This window comes from Miniopterus natalensis, chromosome 13 (genome assembly GCF_054644295.1).
Source record: "Miniopterus natalensis isolate mMinNat1 chromosome 13, mMinNat1.hap1, whole genome shotgun sequence".
In the NCBI taxonomy this organism is placed as follows: domain Eukaryota; kingdom Metazoa; phylum Chordata; class Mammalia; order Chiroptera; family Miniopteridae; genus Miniopterus; species Miniopterus natalensis.
The window spans coordinates 63,475,531-63,501,926 of NC_142093.1; the positions used below are offsets into that span (position 1 = coordinate 63,475,531).

General features: G+C 50.7%; 1 protein-coding gene across 1 annotated transcript; it reads right to left on the bottom strand.

Annotated features, from left to right (window-relative positions):
* Positions 1-8,286: 8,286 nt before the first annotated feature.
* Positions 8,287-26,002, bottom strand: IL1R2 (interleukin 1 receptor type 2). The gene is given in 10 exon segments (XM_087823800.1): positions 8,287-8,333; positions 8,336-8,467; positions 10,286-10,428; positions 12,134-12,269; positions 13,780-13,842; positions 15,806-15,980; positions 19,253-19,433; positions 23,742-24,006; positions 24,930-25,054; positions 25,956-26,002. Coding segments are annotated over 10 exon segments (1,314 nt in total).
* Between the last annotated feature and the right edge of the window lie 394 nt (positions 26,003-26,396).

Genomic DNA, 26,396 nt, shown 5'->3' on the forward strand with positions numbered 1-26,396 from the left:
TCTACGACGGGGTGGGCCCTTCCCCGACACAGACAAGAGCCTGCGCTGCGCTGTCCCTGTAGACGCTTCCCCTGGGGCCACGTCGATTGGCTTGCTCGCCTGTGTGTTCTCAGCACGCGGTCTGCTCGTGAGGCTGTTGGAAGCCGTCTATGGCTTGAGCAGAGGCAGGCCGCGTAGTGACCGAAGCAAAGACAGGGGCCTTTGCAAGCAAACTGCTGCAGCCTGACCTTGAACTACATTAACTGCAGGTGGGTGTGGTTTGATTCCAAGCAAAGCTGCGTGAAACTGGGTGAAGCCTTTTTAGACCAGGTGGTGCAAGGGGGCTGAGTTCCCGTGCGCCCACGGGCACCGAGAGGTTCCAGCTCTGCCTTGTCACGCTAGGCCTGAGTTGGCAGAGCCAGATTACCTTCCCCAACTTCCATCTCCAGCTAAACCAAGGAGAGTGCTGGGGGGGGGGGGGGGGGTGTGTGCATCTTACATTCATGTGGCTTGTTTAGGGGATGAATTGCTTATTGAAGAAACGTGGCTGAAAACTATGTAATTAGGACAGTAAGAAAGGGGGGTTCACAGAGACCAGGCACAGTAAAGGGGGCTTTAGGGCGGGATACTGAGTCTGGGCAGGGGTGTTGAGTCTGGGGCAGGGGAGATGTTGCACTGATAGCACAGTGGGATTATGGGGTTTAAGAGAGAAGGCGCCCAGGGTGCTCCTGGCAAGCCTAAGCTTACTGATTTGATAGCTCTCCAAATGAGCCAAAACCCCCAAGGGGTGTGCAAGGACGAAGGAATGAATGCCTGGTCTGGGAAGTAAAGGAAAGTTAAATGAAGGAAAACTTTCAGGCCCACGGGCACTAGGAAGCAGAAGCGGTGAAGGCCGACGCCCCAGCCCCGAATGCGCGTTAGAACCGCCGGAGGCTCCTTGACCAGGGCTGCGGGCCCACCCGAGTCTCATGAGCAGCGGAGAGCTCCGGGGGCTGGTGCCGCACCCCGAGAGCCAGTGGCCTCCGCTCGCCCAAACTTCCCTTCTGCCCAGTTAGCCTGAGGCCCGCTGTGGTCGCCGCCGACCCTCAGGGCCAGGTTTGGGGAGCAGCACTGGCTGGGGGAGCCGCTCGGGAGTCCAGGGAACGGCTTACGTCGCAGTTGGGGGCAGCCCTGCGATAATCTTGTATTAACACCTGGGGCTTCTTAGAGGGAACAGGGAGGGACCAGAGATGGCAGCCCCTCTCCCCGACAGAGAAGCTTCTCCGGGACTGAGCAAGAGGAATTGTGGAGGGGAAAACCTAGATTTAATTTGAGCACTTGGAGGTTGTTGTCTTTTATATACTTGAACTTATAAGAGCAAGTAATTTAATCTTTAAACTTGAATGTTTCCTTAGGAATTTGATAATGAGAAAAAGTTTAAAATCAAGTGTGGACTACAGAATATTCTTTTATGTCTTTTTGGACATTGCCAAGACTACATTTATATGCGACACGACATCCTACTGCTAATGCTGGGCAGCTTTGTGCTGACTGCTTGGCCGGCATAACTGCTTAATTAAGGGCACTTGAGATCCTCCCTGAAAAAATGAGATGAAATTAGGAGCACACCTATCTTGTTGGCTCTTCACTTTTCTCGCAGAACTTCTGCTGAGCTATCAGGCAAGGCTGGGCACAGTTGTGTTAACCTGTGTCTCTGACATTTTCCATGCAGGCCTTGCCGACTCTGCAGGGCCTGCCCCTCCCAGGGCTGGCCAGTTCTAGAGCATGCTTCTCACATGACAGCAACCAGTCCAGACCCCGTACCTCGGCCACCTCGGCCACCTCGGCCACCTCGGCCACCTCCGCCACCTCCGCCACCTCGGCCACCTCCGCCACCTCCGCCACCTCCGCCACCTCGGCCACCTCCGCCACCTCCGCCACCTCGGCCACCTCGGCCACCTCGGCCACCTCGGCCACCTCGGCCACCTCGGCCACCTCCGCCACCTCGGCCACCTCGGCCACCTCCGCCACCTCGGCCACCTCGGCCACCTCCGCCACCTCGGCCACCTCGGCCACCTCCTTTATGGGGCTCTCACACTCCCTGCCACTCTCCACCTACCCGAAGCCAGGCACCAGACAACTCGGGACAGCCCCGGTGCCCCGGAGCCCGTGAGATCATGCGCACTAGCCTCCCCTGAGCCTGCTTCCCCTGCCTGTCCCTTCCTGCCACACAAACCACAGCCCGGGTCCATGCCTTCCCTCGCTCCCTCTGCCTCCCAGCCGCCCGGTGCTTCCCCAGGTAGCAGCCGCTTCTCTCGGGAACTGTGAGTAACAAACCATCTTTTCAGTGACAGTCATCCCCTGACCTGCTGGCCTAACCACGCCTGAGTAATAAGAAAACCTACATTTTAAAACAGTAATTTGGGACAGGAAATAGGGGGAATTTTCCGCCTTGAGGATAGCATGGTTTTGCATTTTTTAAATTCCCATACTGAGTCTTCTGGGGCTAAATCTACATTGCTCACATCGGGCTCAGGAAGACCCAGGAAAGGACACCGTGTTTATGACCAGCGGGCAGCCTCAGAAAGGTGGCAGGGACAGTGCTGGGCAGCTTGCTGCCATCCCCCTGGGCCACGCCAGCCCCCTGGCTGGCCACAGGCTGGTTAGAGTCTCACAGGCCAGGAGAGCAAAAACCTGGGAAGTCCTTAGGGTCAAGGGACCCCTGGATCCCATTTTTTGTGCTTAGTTCCCTGCAGAGGGGCCCCTTAGAGTCACCCTTGTCCCCCTGCAGATTCCAGATGCGCCCCTGGCGAGCTGGGAGAGCTGCTCGGGAGCCAGGCTGCCCCGAGAGAGCAGCCACTTGCTCTGCCCCTTCCTGTGTCCTCACCAAGGCCCATCCCCGCGGGGCCGCCTGTCCTCCGGGTTCAGGGCGTCGGTTAGGAAGCCTGTGCTCTGCGCACCTAAGCCACACTCTATGCCGTGATATTCCCACTACGTGAGCCCCTGTTTCCTCATCTCAAAACTGTGGGTTCCGATAGTCCCCTTATAGATTTTTTTGAAGATTAAATTGGGTAAAACATAAAATGTTCCATTGTGGTGCTTCAATGTTGGTTTCCTCGCCTCCGTTTTTGCTGCGCCCCCCAGCGAAGCCCCCTCGGCTCGCGCTGCGGGGGGCTGCTGGGCCTGCGCCCCGGCCCGGGCAGGGAGCGGTGGGCTGGGCCGCTCCTGCAGAGCCTGCGGCGGCACCCCGGAGCTTCCTCGCAGGAGGCTTGGCCTCGCCTGAGGGAGTGGGGAAGTGGCTTCCGGGGCCCCTCGGGGGAGGCAGCACACCCCGTGGCTGAGCCGGGGCCAGGCTGCCAGCCCGGTGCCAGCACGGAGGAGGAGCTCTGGGAGGGGCAGGGAGGCCCCGGCTCCACGGGTGACCCAGGCTGTAGCCCAGGGCGGCAGCTGGACTTCTTGTCCTCTGGACACCCCAGGACAGTGCGCCCTTGGGGTGACAATGGCAGCAACAAGGAGCCCTGAGGAGAGGACATGGGTGGGGATGACAAGAACAGGAAACAACCACAAAAGCACGAGGCCCGTGCCAGAGTCTAAGTGAGCTACTGGCAGGGTCGCGGAAACAGCCAGCGCGAGCCTGGGAGCAGGAGGCTTAGAAGAGCCCACTGATGGGCTCCACCGTCCGTCCGGGCCGGCAAGGCCCGGGCGTCCCAAGGAACACACGGCTTATCTATGCTCTCAGCAGACACTGCCAAAGCCCCTACTAGGTGTCCCGGCAGCGTGCGGGTGCTGGGGCCGCCCCAGGGAGCGGGTTCGCACAGTCAGTATACCATCCGCCCGTGTGTTCCCATAGCGTGTGAAATACCCGAGACAGCAAGTCCATTTGTACTGCACGGATTATTGCTGGTGCCTGGTTTGTGCCCATGATCACCCCCAGGGAATGCCCCAGAGGTGCTGTTTGATTACACGGGGTTTCCCTGCAGGCAGTGCATTGACGTGAGGCGTCAAACGCTACTTACTGCCCCGTGCCACCCCCAGTTTTACGGGGGGAGTGAAAAACTCACCTTCCTAGAGTTAAACCAATCGAATCAACAGAAGAGGTGAGATTGGCTGCACTGAGGAAAGAAACCACCTTGTTTCTTTGTTTAACTTGGACTCAGGTGTGCAGAATTAGATTAGCCAGAATTCTTGGTTCAAGACCCGTCCCCTTCATTGGTCGTCCAGTGACCTGTTGCTTGGTCTGTTTGCTAATAAACAATAATAACCCACAAGCCAACAGGAGATCTAGAACCTGAGGAAACGTACATCTTCCTCCCCCGCCCTTGTCCCAACCTGCCCCTGGCTGTGGTCACCATCCTGCACCTTGCATTTCTCACTTTCCCACTTTGTTTAAATAGAGACAAATTAAACACTTAAAATCATACATGTGACCTTTAATAGACACATGCATCTATATATAGTTAAACTACAGTTTTCACGTATGTGCTCTTCAGTGTGTGTGTATATATATTAATATGTGTAAGCATGTATGTCATGTGTGTATATATGAGCATGTATGTTACACATGTGTGTTATATGTGTGCATGTGTATATGTTATACATGTGTGTATGCAGATGCATGTGCTATACATTTGTATATGTGTACGTGCTATGCATGTGTATATGCGTAGGTATCTGCTGTACATGTGTATATTTGTGTACATGTGTTATACATGTAGGTGTGTTGTACGTGTGTACGTGTGTTGCACATGTTATGCATGTGTGTTATATATGCATGTGTGCATATGTGTATGTTGTACGTGTGTGTTGTACTTATGTATATGTGTGTGTTATGCATGTGTATATGTATATATGCTGCAGATGTGGATATGAATATGTATGTTATACGTGTGTATATATGGGCGTTAATCGTGTATATATGTGTATGTATATGTTACACGTATATTTATGCGTATGCATATAGAGAGAGTTCAGTTGCAGTTGTTTTTCATTTGGTATAAAATGGCGTCATGCTATAAGTAAATGTTTCTGGACTTGCTATTTGTGTAGTAACATACCTCTGAGGTTAACCCCGCGTTGCCTGTAGCTGTAGTTTGTTCATTCTCACCCCTGTATAAGGTTCCACGGTGCTGTTACACCTCAGTTTTCCTTCCCATTCTCTTGTCTGGTGGGTATTTGGGTCGTTTCTATGTTGTTGTTTTCGCCTCTGTGTTATGGACATTTTAAAACATATACAGAAATAAAGAGAATGGTCTAAGGAACCCCATGCACTCACTGCCAGTGTTAACACCTGGCCAGCCTTATTTCATCTACTCTCCCACCCAGCACTGGATTATTCTGACACAAATCTCAACTATCAGCCATAAAGTTTCCATACGCCTCTTAGAAAGAGAACTCTGTTTTCCAAATGGAACCATCCTATATCACACGTTCCTTTATATTATCACAAATCCAGTGTCCAAAACTCCCCCGTCTCCCACACTGTCCAGCAGTGTGACCGACACTTGAGAGTTGTGGTGGGAGGAAATGCTAGGGGTGCAGTCAAGGGAGCCCAGAAAGTCACTGGCTATTCTCAGCTTGTTTTCTGGGTCGTTGCTGAAGCTGCCAAAACCTGAAGCTGGGGAACTCCAAAGAGCATGGGAGGGGGAGTTCCAGGAAGGAAGGAAGGGGGGCGAGAGCCGGGCCCCAGCTGAGCCAGCGGCCGGGAGGGCTGGGAGCCTGAAAGCCCCACGTCCTTCCTGCAGGAACCGTCTCCGCCTCCTCCTCAGCTTCGGGTCCTGATTTGATGCTAAAGGCCTCTGCCACCCCTTCTTATTCCCTTCTCCCTCCTATATGCTTAAGAAGCAGGTGAGGAAGCGGGGAGAAGATAATACACAGCAAACATAAGGGGAAGGGGAAGGGTCAGAACCTGCCCATAATCCCTGGTCTAAACATCAGGCCGCGAGCGTTTTCCAAGCAGGGCCAGAGAGCAAGTGTTCAGACTTGGCTGTCTCGCTGCTCATCGCCTTCGAAGGGCAGGCATAGGGCCCAGCGCACAGGCCTCTGCACACGGCTTCTGTGAAACCGGCCTTACAGAAGCAGCGCAGGCGGATTCGGGCAGAAGGTGGTAGTTTGTCAACCTTTGGCCTAAAACAACACAACTGTTTTCATTTCTGTCTATTCCTCCTATGTTTTTGGTTATTAAATACTAGCACCCTAGGATTTTTCCTGATATTATCCCCACTTTTCAGATGAGAAGACTGAGGTACTGCGAGAGTAAAGGACATTCCCAGGATCACAGAGGCACCACATGGTGGAGCTTGAATCGAACCCCAGCAATCTGTCCTCAGAATTCTTGCTTTCTTCTCTTTTCCTAGCTGCAAACAAATTTTACTATTTTGTGACCATATAAATTGTATAAAACAATATAGAATTTTTCAAATATCACACTCTTGACAATTATAATGCATCATTGATGCATAATTTTTTCATCAGCAGGGTAATGACTTTCACTAAGCTGTTTCATATATCTAATTATTTCCTTTATTATTTCCTAAAGTTAATTCCCAAAAGTAGAATTACTGGGTATCTCTGTGACCCTTATAGTGGTGTGCTGGGGAGGGGAGCGCTGACTTGTGCATTTGCCAATTTCTATGGTGTAAGTGCTCCCACCTTGGCCAATTTTAAGCCACCAGCTTCCTATCCTTGAACAGATTTGGGAAGAAATGCCAACCACACTTGACTCTTGCAAGAAGGCGCATGCCGGACGCAGCAGCCCACGGGCCTGACACAGGCTGCATTTTTACTTTCCAGGACCAAATTATAAATGCGATTACAGGGTGTGAGCCTGGCTGCTTTGAAAGGAGCTTGATAACACCTTTTAAAGCTTGACGGCGTGTGAGTGCTCCGGCGTCTCCGTGTCGGTTTAATCTACATCTCTGGTTATTATTGAAACAGATCATTTTCCATGGCTCTTTTATGTGTGTTTATCCTGCATATTTCTTACTCATGCTCTTTCATTTATTAGGATTATAATGCTTTTCTTTAAAGTGTGGATAACTCTATAGGCTATAGTTTTAATTCCTTGAATTTGACTGACACAATTTCCTTTGTATTTTGCTTTTATTATTTTTCACGAAGAAAGTGTAACACCATCAAGTCTGTGGGTCTTTACTCCGGTGATTCTCTCCTTGGTGGTGAACACGAGGGAATTCATCCTGGTGTCATGTTCTACACGCTTATTACATGCCCAGCATGTGGCAGGCACTGGGGAGACAGCCGTGACCCAAACACCACCTCGGCGCTCGTGGAGCGCTCGCCCAGTGGGGAAAGCAGACGGAAATTAAGCAAGAAATACAGGGCGGCGGGTCTGGTGCGACGGAGCTGATGCTGGGAACAGCGTGGGGCGGCGGGTGGGAAAGGCGCTGCTCAGAGGGGCTCCAGGGAGGTCACGTCGGAACAAAGGTTCCAATGGGCAAAGGAGTAAGTCATGCTAATTTCCCTGAACTTTCGGTTTTAAAAATAATCTAACTGGCCCTGGCCTGATGGCTCGGTTAGATGGAGTGTCATCCCGCGCACCAAAAGGTTGAGGGTTCGATCCCCCGTCAGGCACGTACAGGAGGCAGCCGATCAGCGTCTCCTCACATCGATGTTTCTCTCTCGTGCTCCCTTCCTCTCTCTCCAACATCAATAGAAACATATTCTCCGTGAGAATTTTTAAAAAGATAAAATAATCAAATTGGAAGTATTTGGTATATGATATGAGGCTCTGATTCTTTTTTTCAATGTGTATGCAAGTATCTCAATATCCCTCCCTCTGTCTTTATTTTCAGAAGCTCTATTTGCAGTTGAGTCTATTTCTCAGTTCACTGATGAGTTCTAACGTGTATTTTTCTGACAGTCTACTCTATTTTAATTGCTATTTTTTAAGTCTTCCTTTTTTAAAATGTCACCAATTCATGCTTTAGCATTTCTAAACCATCCTTTCCAGTCTCAAAGTGAAATTCCATCTTCCCAAAGAGGAGAACTGTGGCCGAACTACCTTTGTGTCTATAACACCTCCCATCGAGCAGAGCCGAAATAGACTTTTAATATATGTTTGTTAAATAAATAAGTGAATTTCTAACTCATTTACATGTTTTTAACTCTTTTCAGGTCTAAGGTCCCTCACTCCTTTAAGTGGGTCGCAAGTGGGAAAGCACGCGGCTGACCCACACGTGTCCTGTCATTCAGTTTAGAATAAACTTTACATTAACACTTCCCTACAAGCCCTCTATAAACACAGCAGCTTTGTTACACGAGTAAGGAAAAGGGCAGGGTCCTTCCTACGTGAGAATATCATTTGTATTTGAATCACTTTATTTCCTTTATTTTACTTGGGTAGGGCTGCAAATCTTGACGCCGGTCTCCAGTGCAGTCAGACCACACGCCTTTCCAGGTCTGTGTTTGTTCCATCTGTGCAGCCATATTCCCCCAAAAACCAAGAAGACCAGCGACAAGGGCGCCAGGGCAATGCCCCAGGAGAACGTGGCGGCTGCGGGAAGAACAGTCGTGTCAGTCAAAGGCTCTCTCCCAGCGACGGGGGGGGGGGGCAGGCTCCGGGCCACAGGGAGAAAGTCCCAGAGGCTATTTTCCTAATAAATGTGCACTGAGTTTCAGAATGTGAGCTCCTGACACCAAGACCAGGGACACCGGGACGTGGCCCCCGCGAAACAAGCCAAGCAGGACAACACTTCAGAAAGAAAGGAGGGGTGTGGAGGGAGGTGCTGAGGGTCCGACTTTGTTTGCCCTCCGAACAGTGTGCAGCAAGGTGTCCCCTGGTTAGGTCTCAGCTAGCCGACTGTGACATGGGGGGGAAAGCTGCCCATTTCCTATGAGAACGGATGTTGTAAGGACTCAATACAGTTACAAAGGGGAGAAGGCAAGCTTTGGAAAGGAAGCTTTGAGTGTCGAGATTATTGCTTGGATGCCGCTAGCTCACGTTCCACTCCGTGGCTTCTCCGTGCTATGAAAATATAGGAAGAAGCTGTGAAAGAAACTTAACAAGTAAACACAAGAACACGGGTGCTGTCAGACATGTGGGTGAACAGCCGGGTTCCACGGGCATCCAGGAACCAGCACAATTTCAGACTGTTTTCTGCAGGTCATTCTTACACCCTGAAGCCCAACCCAGCCTCGAGAGAGTGACGTTCAGCTTCCTGAGCGGCCGTGTGGATGCGCCTGCGTGTCCTCTGCGGTCGGTCAAGGCCGGTCCAGCTTTCGGACCCGGCTCACATGACAGGGATGCCTGAAGGCGCCCAGCATCAGGCCAGGCAAGCACGGGTTCCTCTGGGCCATGAATCTGCGCCCGCGGAATCCTCCAAGTCTGCACTGCCACCAGCCCCCTCATGGAAACGATCTGAAACGCCCGCTTCTGCACACACGTCCGAGGACAGCGGTGCTGGAGCTTCAGTATGAAGCAGCCTGAGCGGTTGTGATCTCCCGCCTCGCCACAGGGTAGCTCTGGGTGAGCCCAGGGACCTGTGTTTCCAAGGAGTGTCGCAAGTGAGTCATGCTGGTGGCACACTGGCTTTTCTGTCCTTCTGGGCCCTGGGACTCCACCGACCCGTCAGCTTTCCAGTCACAGGTACGCCTGCACTGCCCCCCACCCCCACCCCAGCAAACGTGGAGACTGGGGAGCAGTCTGTGCGCAGCTGAGCTTCAGGCTGCCCAGAGGCGTGAGGGGGCCCCCGCGGGCCCGACTGGGGCTGGTCCCTGGCTATCTTCCGGGGCTGCCAACGGACCACATCACCTGTCTCCCTTCCCGCTCAGCATCAGCTGAGAAGTCAATTGGTCAGAATGATAACCTGGGTTTTTCTTCCTTCTTTTTAAAATGTCCCTCTGTGGGCACTGGGTTGATTCGCCTCTCACTTTCCTTCCTATTGACTGATGACTTGAGCCTCAAAGCTGCCCTGAGCCCTGGTTGTCTCCTGGCTCCTGGAGGGTCAAGTTTCTCAGCTTTGGGATAAAGAACATCTCCCTCTTCTCAAAGGGTCCCAAGGGACAGCTGGTCCTGTTGAGCCACGAAGAACCACAAGGGGACACGGGGTTCCTTAGAATTTATCGCAGAGCCACTTTATCTCCTTTCTAAAAATCTGCTTGCTATTTAAATTTTTATTTTAATATTATCTCCCAAAGTTGGCCTCCACCCTACCAAAAAAAAAAAAATCACAGAATATTAGAGATTCGTTCTCAGTGTTCGACTAACAGGAAACATGAGGGATTTGCTAAGTGATTCGGGGGACCGGCAGCCTCGCCCAGTACCCAGAGAGCATTCAACACGCTTTCCCATGCGCGTCCCCGAAATACATACCTTCTTTGACTGTGGTATGAAGCATCTGGAAACTCAAGGTATTGCGAACAACACATTTAAAATCTGTGGTCAAGTCCTCTCTCACGACTGGGTCAAAAATCAGCGGCACCTCGATGTAGTTCTCATTGTTTTCCGAGTAGTCCCTGAGGGAGAAAGCGAGCTCAGACACGGCCCGGCAGAGCGCTTGCCCGCGGCAGGCGTCCGCACTGTGCAGGAGAGCCCGCCGAGCTCACATTAATCGCAGGGTTAAGAAAGTAGGGGCACTGCCGTTATATTTGTGACTTATTTGGGAAATTACTTTTTGGAAAAAATATATATCTTGCCCGGCCGGGCGTGGCTCACTGGTTGAGCGTCAGCCTAGGATCCAGGCGAGGAAGGGAGAGGGAAAGAGAGAGATAGAAACATCAACGATGAGAGAGTCGTCATTGATCGGCCGCCTCCTGCAGGCCCCGGACCAGCAACCCTGGCATGGGCCCTGACCGGGAATCGAACCACGATCTCCTGGATCCTAGGTCGATGCTCAGCCCCTGAGCCACGCCCGGCCGGCTTAGAAATTTCCCAGAGCCACGCCCGGCCGGGCTATTTGGGAAATTTCTAAGCCTGTTTCTGAAGGTAGGAGTGACACTGAAGATGGTGGTCACTGTAATAGGACACTTGTTACAATGGAAACTTGTTACAATAGGACACTTTAAACAATGGAAATCATTTTTTAAGGCCCTCAATGAACAAAGAACCAGTAGTGGGAAGAGAAATGTGTCATTTTGGGAAACTTGACTGCAGCACCAACAAGTCATTTGCATATGGAAGGGCAGGGAGTTTCCAGGAATCCGGTTTTCAGGGTGCCCCCTCCTCTCATCTGCACTGCCAGCCCTCCCTCCGCATAAGAGCATCTGCGATGCTCCAGGAGTCTGAAGGCGCTTTCCTGTCGACTACTGTGAATACGAGTGTCCCTGACGAGGGCCCACGAGGACTTTTTTTAATCTAGGGGGGAAAACTAGGCTCCTTTAGTAAATGGACAGGATTAGCAAGCTGGCATGGGGCAGGTTAGTTTCACCATACAGACTTGCAAGCAAACAACTGTGCTAACCACACAAAACTTTTACCCACTCAATTGCATCCAGAAAGACCCTTTTTGATAGGTCTTTCAAAAAAGTCAAAAATTTGACAAGCCAAAGTTCAGGCTAATTCAGAATATTGACACTATAATTTTTTAAATTATAATTTATAATTTGGAACATTGAATGCTCTCCCTTCCTCACACATAAATGGTTCCTATTTACAAGGTCTGCCTGTTCTGCATTCAAAGTGAGAAAGCACCCTCCAGAGGTGAGTGCTTATGAGAACAGAATTCTCTCCTGCTTAGAATATGAACCTTCCTTGGCGCCTGGGGCAGCCAGAGCTCTCAGAGAAACAGAGGGCCTCTCGGGCACTGTGTAAGTTTCGGAATCTTTTGAAGGCTTGTAAAAACGTCTGACACTCAGGTTGCAGACTGGGGAACAGAAACATATTAACTCCAAAGTATTTTTCATTGCAAAAATCAAGGAACAAATATTCGATTAAACAGCTAGATAATGCAACCGCAATGACAAGTAGTTGGCGGCAACTCAGCTCTTATTTAGAAAGTTTGCTTCTCAAGAACAAATGGTAATTCTGAGCAAAACTCAATTTTTAAAATTCTAAAAATCCAACAGTTTAGAATAGAAAAATTATTTTGAATGTGCTATGTGTGTCCTATTGAGAGGTTGGATGTGACACTGTCTCTTTGAAAAATGAGGAAAGCCTCTGGAGGCCTCACAGCAGCTGTCCCCAGAGACGCCCCCAAACTGACAAACAGCTCCCCCCACTCACAGGCGCAGCCCCTCGGTCACACGGCCGTCCTGGTAGGCACTGTCTATGTTGGTGTTGTTGGCCATCCACCACAGCAAGGTGGTCGAGTGCGTGCCAGCTCCCAGAAACACCTTGCATGGGATTGTCAGTCTTGACCCTGTGGACAGCAGGACACACGCATGGACGTCAGAACCAGCTGGATACAGGGCTACCCCCTCCTCCCCATCAGTGATCTGAGTGGTGGGTGGATCCCTCCCCATCTCCTCAAACACCCTTCGCCAGCCAATTCTTTCCTTAGAAGGAAGCTAGGTTCCTCAAAAGGTTCCACTCATAGAGCATCAGTAATTACCTAGTGTCTCCAGTTCCTTCAACGGGTCTCGATGGCAGATAAAACCCAGAGGCACGTGGCTTCCCAAGGCCACTCAGTTCCTACAGGGCATCTGCCTTCTCTCCCAACTGATTCTGCTTGTCCCCAAAACCAGATTCACATGTCGACTCTCTCTCTTTGCCATCGCTGGTCTCAGCCACTGTCTTTTACATGAATGGCACCTTCTACAGCCACAGAACGTAAGGCCCGGGTGCCCCTGCCTCAGTCACTGTAAGTTATGTTTTTTAAGTTACCGAAGGGGGGCGGGGAGGATGAGCCAACCCTTCCCATTCGTTCTTCAGCATGGGTGCTGTGCCACCTCAGGCTCAGAACGCCAGTCTTCCTCCCTCCTTCACCACCCGGGGGACCGAAAACCTCAGCCCGCTGCATCCTGCCTCGTGTGACTCCGCCCGATGAGTTCTCTACGGCCTAATTACAACGTTGAATCTAAGCCCAACACCAAACAGAAGAAACAGAGAGAGAGAGATGGCAGGACTCTGCAGCCAGGGTTTAATGAATGAGCATAAACCTGCAAAACCATGTACAACACCCGCTCTGAGAGGTGCAGGCCTCACAGACACAGCCTGCAGCCCAGGTCTGCAGCCCAGCCTGACCCGAGTGTAGCTTTCTGACCATTCCTGAGTCACCATGACCCCCGGGCAGCTTTTCCTTCTGGAAAGCGGGAGAAATGGGGCCTTTCTATAGGGTCGATGCTGGGAACCCCACTAGGAGCACTGATGTTCACTAAGGACATGAACGCCACCAGATAGCCTGGACCAACACGGCTGAGAAAGGACAGTCCTGTCAATCATTTCCATCACCCCACCAGCTGCCCTGTGATTTTGGCAACAGAAATGATCTATGAGGGGCCGGCAGTGGCCAGGTCAGTCTCATTTTACCAATGGAGTCTTGGGAAATGCTGAGGGGCAGCCAAGCTTGGTAAAGTGAATTATTTTCAATATACTGCAGGCACTGCTCTGTGAGGGACTCACACCACCCTTCCCCACAGTTAAAAACTGCCGCCAAAATGTTCAGATTTTTTACGTTTAGATTTTCATAGGTAGTTTTTTAATGAAGCAAAGTACACCTGTTTCCAACAATGCCATTTCCAGCAACATCTGACACAGGGAGATGTTCCCTCACATTTGTTATTTCGGCCTCTCATCCTGGGTTCTAGGGTCTCCACCCAGGCACACTGCACACGAAGGGACAGGCGCAGTCGGCAGACACAGGGGTCTCAGCACCCCAGACTTTGAGATTTCAGGCACCCCCGTGGGTTACGCACTCTTGCTGGCCTTACCCAGGGAAGCCAATATGGTCTGGTGGGGCGAAATGATTACGGGAATGGTCTCCTCTTCTCTTCCTGGGGTAGGTGCACAGAAAAGAGATTCGGTCAGGGAAGCTGTCATTTTGAGCTGCGGTCCAGTTCCATTGTGTAGCTCATTAGCTAAGTTATCCTAGACCGTATGCCACCACTGCGGGAGCCGGCCTTTGTCTGGCAGAGGAAACAGGCTCTCCACAAAGCCGAGGGTCCTTGGCCAACCCAAGAAGCCAGAAGCACACTTTCCCCTCACAGATGGTCTTCATTCTGTGATAAACAATGACCCATTCCCCTCCCTGGCTTCCGGAATGGATTCTTAGCAGTAGCCTGCATAATGTCCACAGGATAGGTCTTCCTCCCCGTGGCCAATTTGCCCTAAAATATCTCCCCCAATCCACCCTCACCTCCCCAAGGGCCTGCCACAGAATACTGAAGTCACCTGGAAAAATAAAAAAGAGGCCTGGGGCCTGGGGACCACCTGTGTGTAATTTTAATCCCATGCTGAGTGACGGATTCAGGTTGGCCACTGCGACTTATTAATTGGGGAGATAATTCCCTTGGGAGGCAAGGGTAGATCTCCTAGGAATCAGAACCCAGTTCCCCAAGAGGCAGGTCTCCCAGGAGCTTGAAGAAACTGGGCACCTGAATTGGAGTAAAAAGAACAGCTTGGGCCTGGGCAAAGGGCTGCCCATCCCCACATCCACTTGCTCCAGCCCCACTCCTTCCACTTAAGAGCACTTGAAACCTCTATGAGTGAGCATTAGGCAGCGTCGCCACGGAGCTCCAAGTGCAGGCGGCCTCTCAGCTGTGACGGGGAGCCCTGCCCTCCCCTCCCCTCCCAGGCCCACAGCTGCAACTCAGAGGCTGGGGACATCAGACGGGGGACAGAAGCTTCAAGGGCCTGATACACCAGTGGGTCTCAAACTTGAGGGCACATCGCGTCACCTGGGGGGCAGGGGCGCTTGTTAAACACAGATAGCTTCGCTCCCGGGCCCTGTTTCCAATTCAGCGGGTCTGGGGTGGGGCCTGAGGTTCTGCGGTCCAGCCAGTCCCCAGGCGGTGAGGCGGGGACCTGCCTCCAGAGCATGCAGGCTGACTGCCCCCTGGTGTTCCTGCGCAGAAGCACATGAACGGGACACGCCGCGGTCACGGGGAGTCTCAGCGCCCCCGTGGGGACCGAGGTGAGATGAATGAATCCTCACAAGACAGTAAAAATGAAGTATAATCTAGCGATCTGACTTCATGGGAGACACGACTTTCCCTGAAACTTTGGATTCTGCGAGAAAAAAAGTTAGTCTTTTCCCCTCACAGACCAATTATTTAACCTTACTATATTTCCAAAACTCTCTGAAATGCCCTTAAAAGATTCCAATCGTGTAGTTATTAGTATATAAAATAAAGAAAAGCAGTCTGTTCTCCAGGGCAGAGCCCAGGACTTACACACCCTTGGGCTGGCACCAAGATCGGTGTCCGGCACGTAGGAGGCCAGGCTTACTGCTGAACACAGCGAGTGCTAATCAGCGCTGCTCACGCAGGATTAGGAAGGACACTCACTATTTGGAATCCTGCTTTCAAGGGCAACTAGCCACGCCTTGGGGAACACGACAGGGGCAATTTCCACGGGGTGTGCCTTTGCATGGCCTTCTAACTGAAAAATCCAATCAAACCTAGTAGCCTACATTCCACATAGCTATGGCCACTGTGTTCTGACGCTGGCCCTGGCGGCACGAGCCTTCCCAAGGGGCCTTCCAAGTGAACCACTGTTTGGGCCCCTCTAGTGGTGCGTTTTAGCCTCAGACCTGGAACCCCCGGATTCGCCCCTCCTCAGAATAACACCTTGCTTCCTACCGTATGAGGCGTCTTACACGCCTTATTGGCCTGGTGTTTTAAGAGAGTTTTCCTTTCACACCAAAGACATTCGAGGAATTCTGCGTGAGCCCCGATTTGTTCTCTGCATGCCCCTTGTCGGACCCGCTAGAGAGGGGCCTTGAGGGCGAGCACTTACTGTTGACGCGCAGTTTTATATTCCTGGTGATGTTGTACCGCAGGCCCCCGCGGGCAAACGTCAGGACGCAGCTGTAATAGCCGGCGTCCTCCACAGACACGTTTTGTATGAGTAAGTGAGTCGTTCCTCTCACACTTAGAAACTTCTCGTTGTCTTGATCCAAAAGGACAGAATCCTTAGGGAAAATGTTTTTCAAAGTTACACTATATACTAATTTTTATCTCAAAAGCTGTGAATGGGATCAGTATTATCGATCAATGTTGAATTTGCAACCCAAAAATGGCCTTGTTATTTACTTTGCAAATGTTCTACTTTGGACATAATTTTAACTCTTTTTAGAAGAGGGAATTTGTTAACACAGAAAACAAAGTTGCTGAATCTGTTTAAGCACCATGCTTAAAGCACATTTGCTTAAGCACCAGGGGGCTGGGGGAAGAGGGGGGTGGGACACCTTTCTTCTTTGACAAAATAAACCATCTAAAATACAAATATAGCCCGGCTGGGCGTGGCTCAGAGGTTGAGCATCGACCTAGGATCCAGGCCATCAGGGTTCGATTCCCGGTCAGGGCACATGCCCGGGTTGCGGGCTCGATCAATGACCCTCTCATCATTGATGTTTCTCTCTTTCTCCCTCTCTTTTTCTCTCTCTGAGATCAATAAAGATATATTTTAAAAAATAAAAAATAAAATAAAATACAAATATATTTATGGCCTGACAGCTGCCTGTGGACCTCAGGAGAACCCAGGGAAGAATCCTATTATAGAGCCGCGGGAACTTGGAAAACAAAGCTCAGAAGAGATAATGTTGTGTAATTACTTTAAACGTCATTTCAATTTTAGGAGTAGGTGGAGATGTAGGAAAAAAACGTAAAAAAACTAATTGAGAGAAATGAGGCCACACTGTTCACATGGACAAAAGACAGGTAGGTGCTGCAGAGCAGAACCCTCAAGAGCAAGGCCTCCAACAACACAGAAGAAGCTGGAAGGGATTCTGAAAACACCCTGAGAACAAACTGTTCCAGGAACAGCTCTTTCAAAACCATGTGCCTGAAACCTTAATGAGTCAAAGGCACCCTTGAGTCATTTCAGCTTCTTACTCTGAATGGGATCCCAGGCATAACTGGGAGTTTGTGCTCCACATGGCTCACAAAGTCTTACTTTCAGTACATTTAATTAAAAGGAGAGAGATTATTATCCCTAACAAGAGTGGACAAATGTGAAAAGAGCCCAGGAGGCCAGCACCACCCTTCTCCCTCGGCCCGGAGCCAGGGCTGCCCGCCGGGCAGTGCTGTCGGGAGCCTCCCGGGCCAGAGCTTTGGCTTCACCAGCTCTCTGCTGTGTGCCCCTGGGCAAGTTCTTACATCTGCGTATCCTTGTTTTCTAATCTGTAAAACAGAGACATTGATAGTTTCTGCTTCGGATCAGCGAGTTTAGGGCAGCGCTGCGCCCAGCGCGCCCGGGGATGATTGGCATCCTCGGGAAGGGGCGAATATTACTAGGCGCCACCAGGGCCTCCCGCCGCCGTGCTCATGGAGCTCCGGGCGTACACCAAGCCCGCGCACGGGACTCCGGATGTTCCCGAGGACTCGGCGGTAGGGATGGCTCGTCACCGCTTCGCAAAGGGAGCGGGTTGAAGAGGTGAAATAGCTTGGCCTCGGCCGCACAGCTCAACGAGACAGCCAGGGTTTCAGGCCCCAGGAGCTGCCGAGCCTGTGCCCTCTCCGCAGGCACAGTCCTTCGTACCCTTCCCGAGCCAAGAGAGAATTCACTCCTCACGGGGCTGGCTCTTTCACGGGCTGGCTGCTTTCTCCTACTTTCAGAAAATCATTTCATTTCCAGCATTCATTGATAGACTACATATATCGTGAAGTTGTGATACCAGTCAACTGGTTAACACATTTTTTTTCTGAAAAGGCACATTTTAATAATTATGACAAAATTATGCATAGTGTTGATTGAGATTATACTAGAAAATTCGGTTTATGTAGATTGCAGGATATCACTTGTATTTCTTAAATGAAGGGAAGTCCCTAACTTCCTTTTCTCTTAACTATGGAAATACCTTTCATGCCTTTGCTGATTAGCAAAGTAGCACAACATAAAAACGCTCTGTAACACTGACTTATAAAAAATGGAAAGGGGCCCGGCCGGCGTGGCTCAGCGGTTGAGCATCAGCCTAGGATCCAGGGGTTCGCGGTTCGATTCCCAGCCAGGGCACGTGCCCAGGTTGCAGGTCGGTTCCCAGCAGGGGCCGTGCAGGAGGCAGCCAGCCGATCCATGACTCTCATCGTTAATGTTTCTCTCTCTCTCCCTTCCTCTCTCTGAAATCAATAAAGACATATTTTTAAAACACCATGTTATTTCAATGTATATTCCTCCAGATTTTTAAATATATTAAACCATATTTTTACATAACTAGGAAATATAACATATATCACTTAAAGTCTTTTAACTATAGCAGTGTTGTATTTTTCTTCTATGTTGATACATATAAAATTATCTCCTCTTTGTAAGTGCTTATGTAATAGTGCACTGTTCCCATGAGAGAAAATCAGCTTAACCAATCCCTAGTAGTGAACTTTCCTGTTTCTCGTGTCCTATTATAAACAACGCTTCAGGTAAACATGTTAGGACATAGTGTTATATAGACTTGTCTCATTATTTCCACATGCGTTTTTTAAATGGACCTAATTCTTGACTACAGGGCTAATTTCTATCAATGAGTAAAAAAATGACTGTACTTTCCAATATCAGTCTATGGCCTTGATAGGTAAATTTTTCTGTGACGGGCCAGATGCTAAGTGTTCTAGGCCCACAATCCGCACGGCCTCTGTCCATACTCAGCTCTGCTGCTGCAGCGTGAAAACAAACGAGTGTGGCCTGGTCCTAGTAAAACTTTACTTAAGAACACTGAAATTTGAGTCTTACATTATTCACATGGCATAAAATAGTGTTATTCTTTTATTTTTTTTAACCATTTAAAAAAATGAAAACTAGCCTTAGCTTGTAGAACAGGTGGTGGCTCCTTTTGGCCCTGGGCTGTGGATTGCCCACACCTGGTCTGCCTGCATCACCTGATGACAGTATGTATTCGACCAGCAAGAGAAGAAATTATGTTTACTCCTTTAACCCAAAGTTAATATGTGCATAAAGCGGTTAAATTAACCAACAATTGCTTTCTGGGTTTTAATAGACAGAATGGAGCAAAAGCTGTCTTTTTCAGCTGTTATTTACCCTGGATTTATTTCATATTCTCAATCACTGTTCTGCGGATCCTTACCCAAGCCACATAGGATTAATAGAGCATATTAATCATAGTCCTTTTTAATTAACTGTTTAAAAAAAGAGAAATACAAAAGTGAATGTTATCTTCAAAAGGGGCATTTTATATCTTTCCTACGGCTAGTAAAATACAATTTAATTAAATGCCAGTTTTTAAAGATGTACCTTGTACCACTGAATCTTCATGTCAGTTTTGTTAGGGGCGAATTCACTCAGCTCAGGGCAGACTAAGGAGCCCGAGGTGGAGAAGGTCAGGATTTGGGGGTATGAGATGACAGGCAAGGAAGCTTCTGTGTCCTCAAGCACCCTGAGGTCCATGGACATTTCGTCACAGTAAGAGGCGTTTCTGATTTAAGAGGGGAAAAATGTAATAAATGGCAAGGCAAAAATAAAGGTAAAACTAAGTGAAATTAAGAGCAAGTTCCCCAATCCCATTAAATAAATTCTACATTCTGCATTTTCTTGATTAGTATGGTAATACTTCTATCCCTGATCCTTTTGAATCCTTAGGGGACAAAAAAAGCACCACATCCTAAATGTTATATAGAAATGGTGATATATTCTGATTTTTTCCCAAACATCCCTTCACAAGCCTGATTTCAACACCATCAAAGGCCACTAAGAAATCCTCAAGTCCCCTTCAGAGGGGCCTAAGCCCTCCAGGCTCTTGGCTCCTTGGGCAATGGGCCCACTTCTTGGTTCAGGGACCCAGATCCAAATGAAGAAACTGTTTCCCAAGAGCTACTGTCTCCATATAAAGAGAATTCCCTTTACTTCTCTGGGGAATCATTTATGAACTAAAGTCTAATTTCAGAAAACTGCTGAGAACTTCATATAAAATCTAGAAAAGATTTTTGCAATACTGCATGGGGAAAATTAACTTAAGTTTGTTTGTTTGGATTTAATTTTTTTTTTGGTTGGGCTAACTGTAATCTCAACATCATAATGCTACCCACACCCCAGGGCAGGGGAAACAATACCAGTAAGTCGTTTCCAGAAACAGGGGACAGACAAAGGATGTTCACTAAAACTAATTTTATAATTTCTAGCTACCTAAGAGATGAACAACATTTTATGCACAAGGAAATACAAAAAGTTAACTATCACCTTGGAAAGCGCAAATCAAGGAGCTGCGTGCAAAGGAGGACAAGCCTAAAGGACAGAGCGCGGGTGGAGGCCGTCGCCGAGGGGGAGGCGCGGCGGCCCGTCTGGGTCCCTGCACGCACTATTTCACCTGTTCTCATTTCATTTTCAGAGGAAAATTAGGTATACCGAGACTGAGTAATTCCTAAGGCTACATAGCTGCTAAGAGGTCAAAGCAAGGTTGAAACCCAGGAGGGCCCTGAGAAAACCCTTAAGTTAGGACACTAACTCCGGAAACCAAGCTCACTAGACATATTGAGAGTTACAGACCTCTTCACATTATCGATCTGGTCGTTCCCCTCGAGCAAATACTCCATAGAAATACCCAACAGAAAGAGGGGTGGGGAGTAATTCGGCCATGCAGTGTGGTATCCCCACAATGGGAGTCATCAGGGTTGCTCACTACGCACACCCAATTCTCCCATCCTGAGCGCACAGTGGGGCTGCACGTCCTGGCCTCACTGAGAGGTGCAGCCACCGACTCTAGTCAAGGGGTGGGATGTGTGTCACTTCTACACCCTTCAGAACTTGCTTCCTTTTGGTGCATGGTCAGCATTCAGTCTGGGCCCCGAGCGCCGGCCGCCCTCCCGGGCTGGCTGCCTGTGTTGTTCGGAGCCGCTGGGGAAGGCCGTGTGATCCAGCAGTGCAGCCTTCCCCACCCTGGCTGACAAAGGCCCTCTGGGTTCTAGATCACAAGGCTGTAAAAGTCAGAGGACAGGGCCCTCTCTGACCCTCTGGCTGTAAATGCCAAAGGGTACTGTGGCAACTCTGGCGACTTGCAGCCCCTAGGAACCCAACCTAGAGACCAGCCAGGTAATCTCTCCACAAGCTTGAAAGCTTGACCCACATTCGGATTTCGCTGCCCCCCAATTCCAGGTCACTACTCTTCTAAAGGAATGGAAAATAAAGTAAGAACATTAGCTACAACTTTTTAGTGAAGTATAAAAACAATCTTTAGACCAACATGGCTCAGCCTGTCTCCCTGATTTTTGCATGCTATCACTTCAGTGGTCAATAAACATTGCCTTGGGGGAAAGCGCAGTTCCACGTGCCGGGTGACCACCTGCTGCGGTGCTCCCCTTACTAGATGTTTCCCAGGCTCTGATTTCACAGAACCCTCCCAACAAACCTCTTTATAAAGATAAAACTAAGACTGGAATCGTCAAGTAATCAGACCAAGACAGGAGATGAGGGGTGCACGCTCGCACCCCTTCACTCTGGCCCCAGGTTTTATTCTTTTTCTAACACACTTTTAGGTTTTCCTAGCAGTGTTCCTTAGGAAAAAAAGATAATTTTTTGCACCGGAAAGGAAACAAAACTATGTGTTTATAGCTGCTGTAAAATCACACATCCATATCCCCCTGATACAGAAATAAGAGTTTGCTGGCCTTGCTTCCTAGGCAGGGCTCAGTCACAGAAAGTAACACACACACACACCATCTAGGAATCTAGGGCTGGGGCTGATGTTGTCTGAAATCCTCCCATTCACCAGTAATTCCTTTGTGTTAAGAATGTCACGTTCCTTCTCTCTCTTTCTAAATGTCAATGCTGATGATATGGCTTCTCCTTAAAGCAAACGTGTTCATGAAACCTACAGACTCTAAGCTGCCTGGTGGGAGGAATGGGTATGGCCTGAGGAGGGACACAGTCAGCAGCTACAGAGAAGGCCGGGAGCTCCATTTCCCAACCAGACCCTAACCCTTTCAGAAGAACCAAGCCAGGGAAATTTTAAGATCTCCATTCTACCTACAACTGTCTCCTCCATGAGCAGCAAGACAGACCAAAGCCACTCAACCGAGAAAGGACAGTCTTTCCAACAAACGGTGTTCAAAAAAACTGGATAGCCACATGCAAAAGAATGAAGTTGGGCCATTCCTTTATGCCATATACAAAATTTAACTCAAAATGGGACAAAGATCTAACAGAAGAGCTCATTCTTAGAAGAAAACACAGGGGAAAATCTTTATGACATTAGATATAGTGATGATATCTTCGATAAGACATCAAAAGCACAGGCAACCAAAGAAAATATAGATAAATTGAACTATATCAAAATTTAAACTTCTGTGCATTAAAGAACATTATCAACAGAGTAAAAATGCAATCCATGGAATGTAAGAAAATATTTGCCAATCATATAACTGGTAAGAGAGCAATATCCAGAATATATAAAGAATTCCTGTAATTCAAAAACAAATAAACAACTCAATTTAAAAATGGGCAAAGGACTTGAGTAGACATTTCTCCAAAGAAAATACACAAATAAAGTGCATGGAAAGGTGCTCAACACAGCTTAGTCATTAGGACAATGCAAATCAAAACCAAATGACATAGCTCTTCATATCCATCAGGACGGCTTTGCTACCCCCTCCCCAAAACCAACAAACATCAGCGAGAAAATAGAAAATAGTAAGTGTTGGCGGACGTGGGGAAGTGGAGCCTTGTGCACTGAGGGGGATGTGAGGCAGTGGAGCCACCGAGGAAAACAGCATGACGGCTCCCCGGAAAATCCACCGATTTACATGCGACCCACCAATTCCACAGACGTGCACACCCGTGTTCACCACGGCATCAAGCACAAAAGGCAGAAGCACCGTAAGTGTCCGTCGATAGATGACAGGTGACCAAGATGTGGTCCATAGCACAACGGAACGTTATTGTCTTAAAAAGAAGTGAAATTCTCATACATTGTACAACACGAGTGGAACTTGAAAACCTTATACCAGGAGAACTAAGCCGTCACCCAAGGGCAGCTGCTGCGTGACTGGGCCCGTGGTCAGACGCCCAGCAGCAGAGCAGAGCGGCGCCCGCCGGGGCCGGGGCATGGGAAGCTGTCGTTTAACCGGGCAGAGTTTCAGTTCGGGGTGATGAAGCTCCCCGGAGCTGGATGGTGGCGAGGGTCACGCAACAGCGTGTGTCCCTAACTGACTTGCAGGGTTGAGTGGATTATTACGGTAAATTTTATGTTCTGCATATGTTACCAGAGTTAAGGGGAAAAGCAGCAGGACAGAGGGAGAGGAGCGAGACCGCGGGAAGCAGCCCCAGCTCCACGCCTGCCACCTGGGAGAACGTCACAGGCCATCCCGGCTCCCGCGCGTGCAGAATAAGTGGTGGGAGTGTTTCCGACACTTCATTCAGGCCTCACATCCTGCTCTGTGCCCCTGTGGGCTGGGCAGTGAGCAAAGCAGACCAGGTCCCCGTCGCACCGGAGTTTACGCTCTGGTGGGGCAGACGACCATTAACCAGACTCACGGGTACGTGTCAGACGCAGGAAGCTCCGGCGGGGCAAGGAGAGAGGGTGACAGGAGTGCTGTTCTAAATACGGGGCTAAAGAGGTGGCATCCGAGCAAAGACTTAAGCGATGGGAGAGGGGCCGTGGGGACACCTGGGGGCGGCTCCGCGCAGGAGGCGTTTCAGGACCGGAGGGGAGGGCACGGATGGGTTCTCACCTGCACACTGGACTAACGTCCAGGCCGCCCCTGAAGAACCCGCCCGCTCCAGACGGCCTCACCTGACAGTGCAGATGTAGGTGCCGGAGTCCCCCCGCACAGCCGGCACAATCCAGAGCGCGCCGTCCTGGACCCACAGGCGCGCGCCTTCCTTCGCGGGGATCGCCCTGGCAGAGCCGTTTTTATGCCACGTCATGTTGACGTGGGGGCTGGCGGAGGCCCCCAACCAGTACCGCACCTGGGGGCACCTCAGGACCACGGGCTCCCCTTCCACCTTGAAGCTGGTCTTAAAGTGCTGGCCCCGGTATCGGCAACTTCCTGCGGCCGCTGAGGACAGAGACTGCGGTCAGGCTGGGTCCCACCTCCTGCCCACGGCCCATCCGGAGAGGCAGCCTTCCCCCGACAGCGTGGCGTTCTCGGGGACCCCCGAACCCCTCTCGTGATAATGGCTTCAAAACTCCTAAATAGCAACTTGAGCTTTACTATCAACTCCATTTACACATTTTCTGGGGAAAGTTAAATCGGGTTCACATGGTGTCAAAAATTAAAGATTAGAACGTTTGGCCATATTTTCCACTGGCCAGTTCCTCATTATTAAAGTAGATCTTAGCTGAGTTCAACACGAAAAAGAGCTTAGTCCTGACGGGATGTGTGAGTAAAACCAAAGGCACCACCCCGGCCGGTGTGCTCAGTGGTTAGAGCGTCGGCCTGCGGGCTGAAGGGTCCCAGGTTCGGCTCCGGGGCACCTCGGTTGCAGGCGCGATCCCTGGCCCTGGTCGGAGTGTGCGGGGGGCAGCCAATCGATGCGTCGCTCTCACATCCCTGTCTCTCCCTCCCTCCTTCCCTGCCACTCTCTCTGAAAAGCAATGGAAAAAGCACCCTCGAGCGAGGATTGAAGATACCGAAGGCACCTTGGGTCACGGGCAGAGGCCCCACTTCCGGGCTGCTCCTTGGGCAGGATGCGCGGGTGTCCAGAGGAGAGCCTGTATCGCATTTCGTTTGCTTTCTTTGTAGTATATTTCTTGAGGTGACACTGGTTACCAGTGCAGATCTCAGGTACACTCGACTGCCCGCCCGCCCCCGAGCCTAGTTCCTCCTGCTACCAGGCAGTGACCCCTGTGCACTGTGCCCCCCACCTTCCCCTGGAGCTCACGCCTCACGTTCTGATGCCAGCAGCCCCTCCCTAGGTAAACACCAGCCCTCCCAGCCAAGCTGCCGCAAGCCCTTTCCAGCTGAACGTCACTTCTTACCCGTGTGCTCCTCGGGCTGAGTGGCGAAGGCAGAGACGCCCATCAGCAGGCTCAGGATGAGCACCGTGTCCGGCAGCCTCCGGGGGACACGCGGGGTGCGCGCCTCGGGCCCCGCACTTCGTAGCCTAGAGGAGGAGACAGAGGGGTCACCAGGAGCCACGACCATCCAAAGAGAGAATCCCTTCGCGATGCTCCCAGGACAGGTTCTGGAAGCTTCACCTAATAAAAGAAACCTTTTTGCCTGGATTTTTTTAAGAAGACAACTCAGAATCTGGAGATTTGCTCCTCTACACTGCAGCCACGACATGCTCCCGGGGGGCCGGGGCTGGGGCGTCCTTCCTTCAGCTGAGGCCTGTCTCCTAAGCGCCTGGCCCTCCCTGCGCCGGCCTGCGGTGCTCCTTCCCCAGCTAAGGCCGCTGCTCGGGGCCCCTCCTCTTGGCTGGAACGTCCCTCTTGGTGAGGTCTTCCCAAGCCTTCCTGGGTAACGGCGCCACCCTTCTGGCCCAGTTCTTCCTATCGTCCCTCCCTGCTCCACAGCCGGCGTGTCTCCTCTCGCTGAAAGGGGAGCTCTACGTGCGCAAGGACCCCACTTTATTTTATCCAGTTACATCCCTACCTCCTATTTGTTGAGTGACTTAATGAGTGAATGAATCGCTGCAAGTCAAAAGGTCCTCATATGCTGGTCAGAGAACTCTTCCTAGGGCCCTATAGGCGTCATCCTTGGGGATTAACTCTTATTTTACATACAGTCTGATAGACGCTGAGGGAGTCCACACACCGCTAACTCTCTGGTGTAGAACATTCCAGAGAAAGGAAAAATGAGGCCCAAAAAGCGAATGATGTACTCAGCTCACGAAACCCGCCCCCCACGAACGTCCCCGAGATGATCAGAAGCCTCTGAGCTCCCCGGGGTCCCTCCCCCTCCACACCACAGCCGCCTGGGGTACCACGGCCAGTGCCACCTGCTGCTAACAAACCAGCTACAGCAGCAAGCCAAGCCTGCGGGTCGGATGGCGGCCGACTGACCCAGTGTAGGCTCCAAGCTTCCGATGGCGCCCAAGTCCGCTCCGCATGTCTCTCACCGTCCCGGACCAGTGTCTTCCTGGGAGGTGACCTTCTCATGTGATGGCAAAATGCAAGCAATGCGGGCAAGGTACCCACGGCCTTGCTCAGAATTAGCTCGCTCCAGTCCGCCCACGTCCCACTGTCAAAGCCAGTCCCGTGCCAATCCTGCCATCACTGGGGTGGAGAACCAGCCCGCCTCTGGTGGGAGGAGCGGCAACGCTGCACCAGGAGGGCAAGGCCTGGGAGCAGTCGTGCCATCTACCATTCCTGCTTCCTGTCTGGCTCCCCACGGGCGGGGGCAGCCTTGAGGGCAGAGGCTGGGCTTATTCACAGCCTTCACGGCCTAACCAAGCCCAGTCCCAGGGGGACCAGGCAATATTTATGACTGAGCTCTGCTAGAAT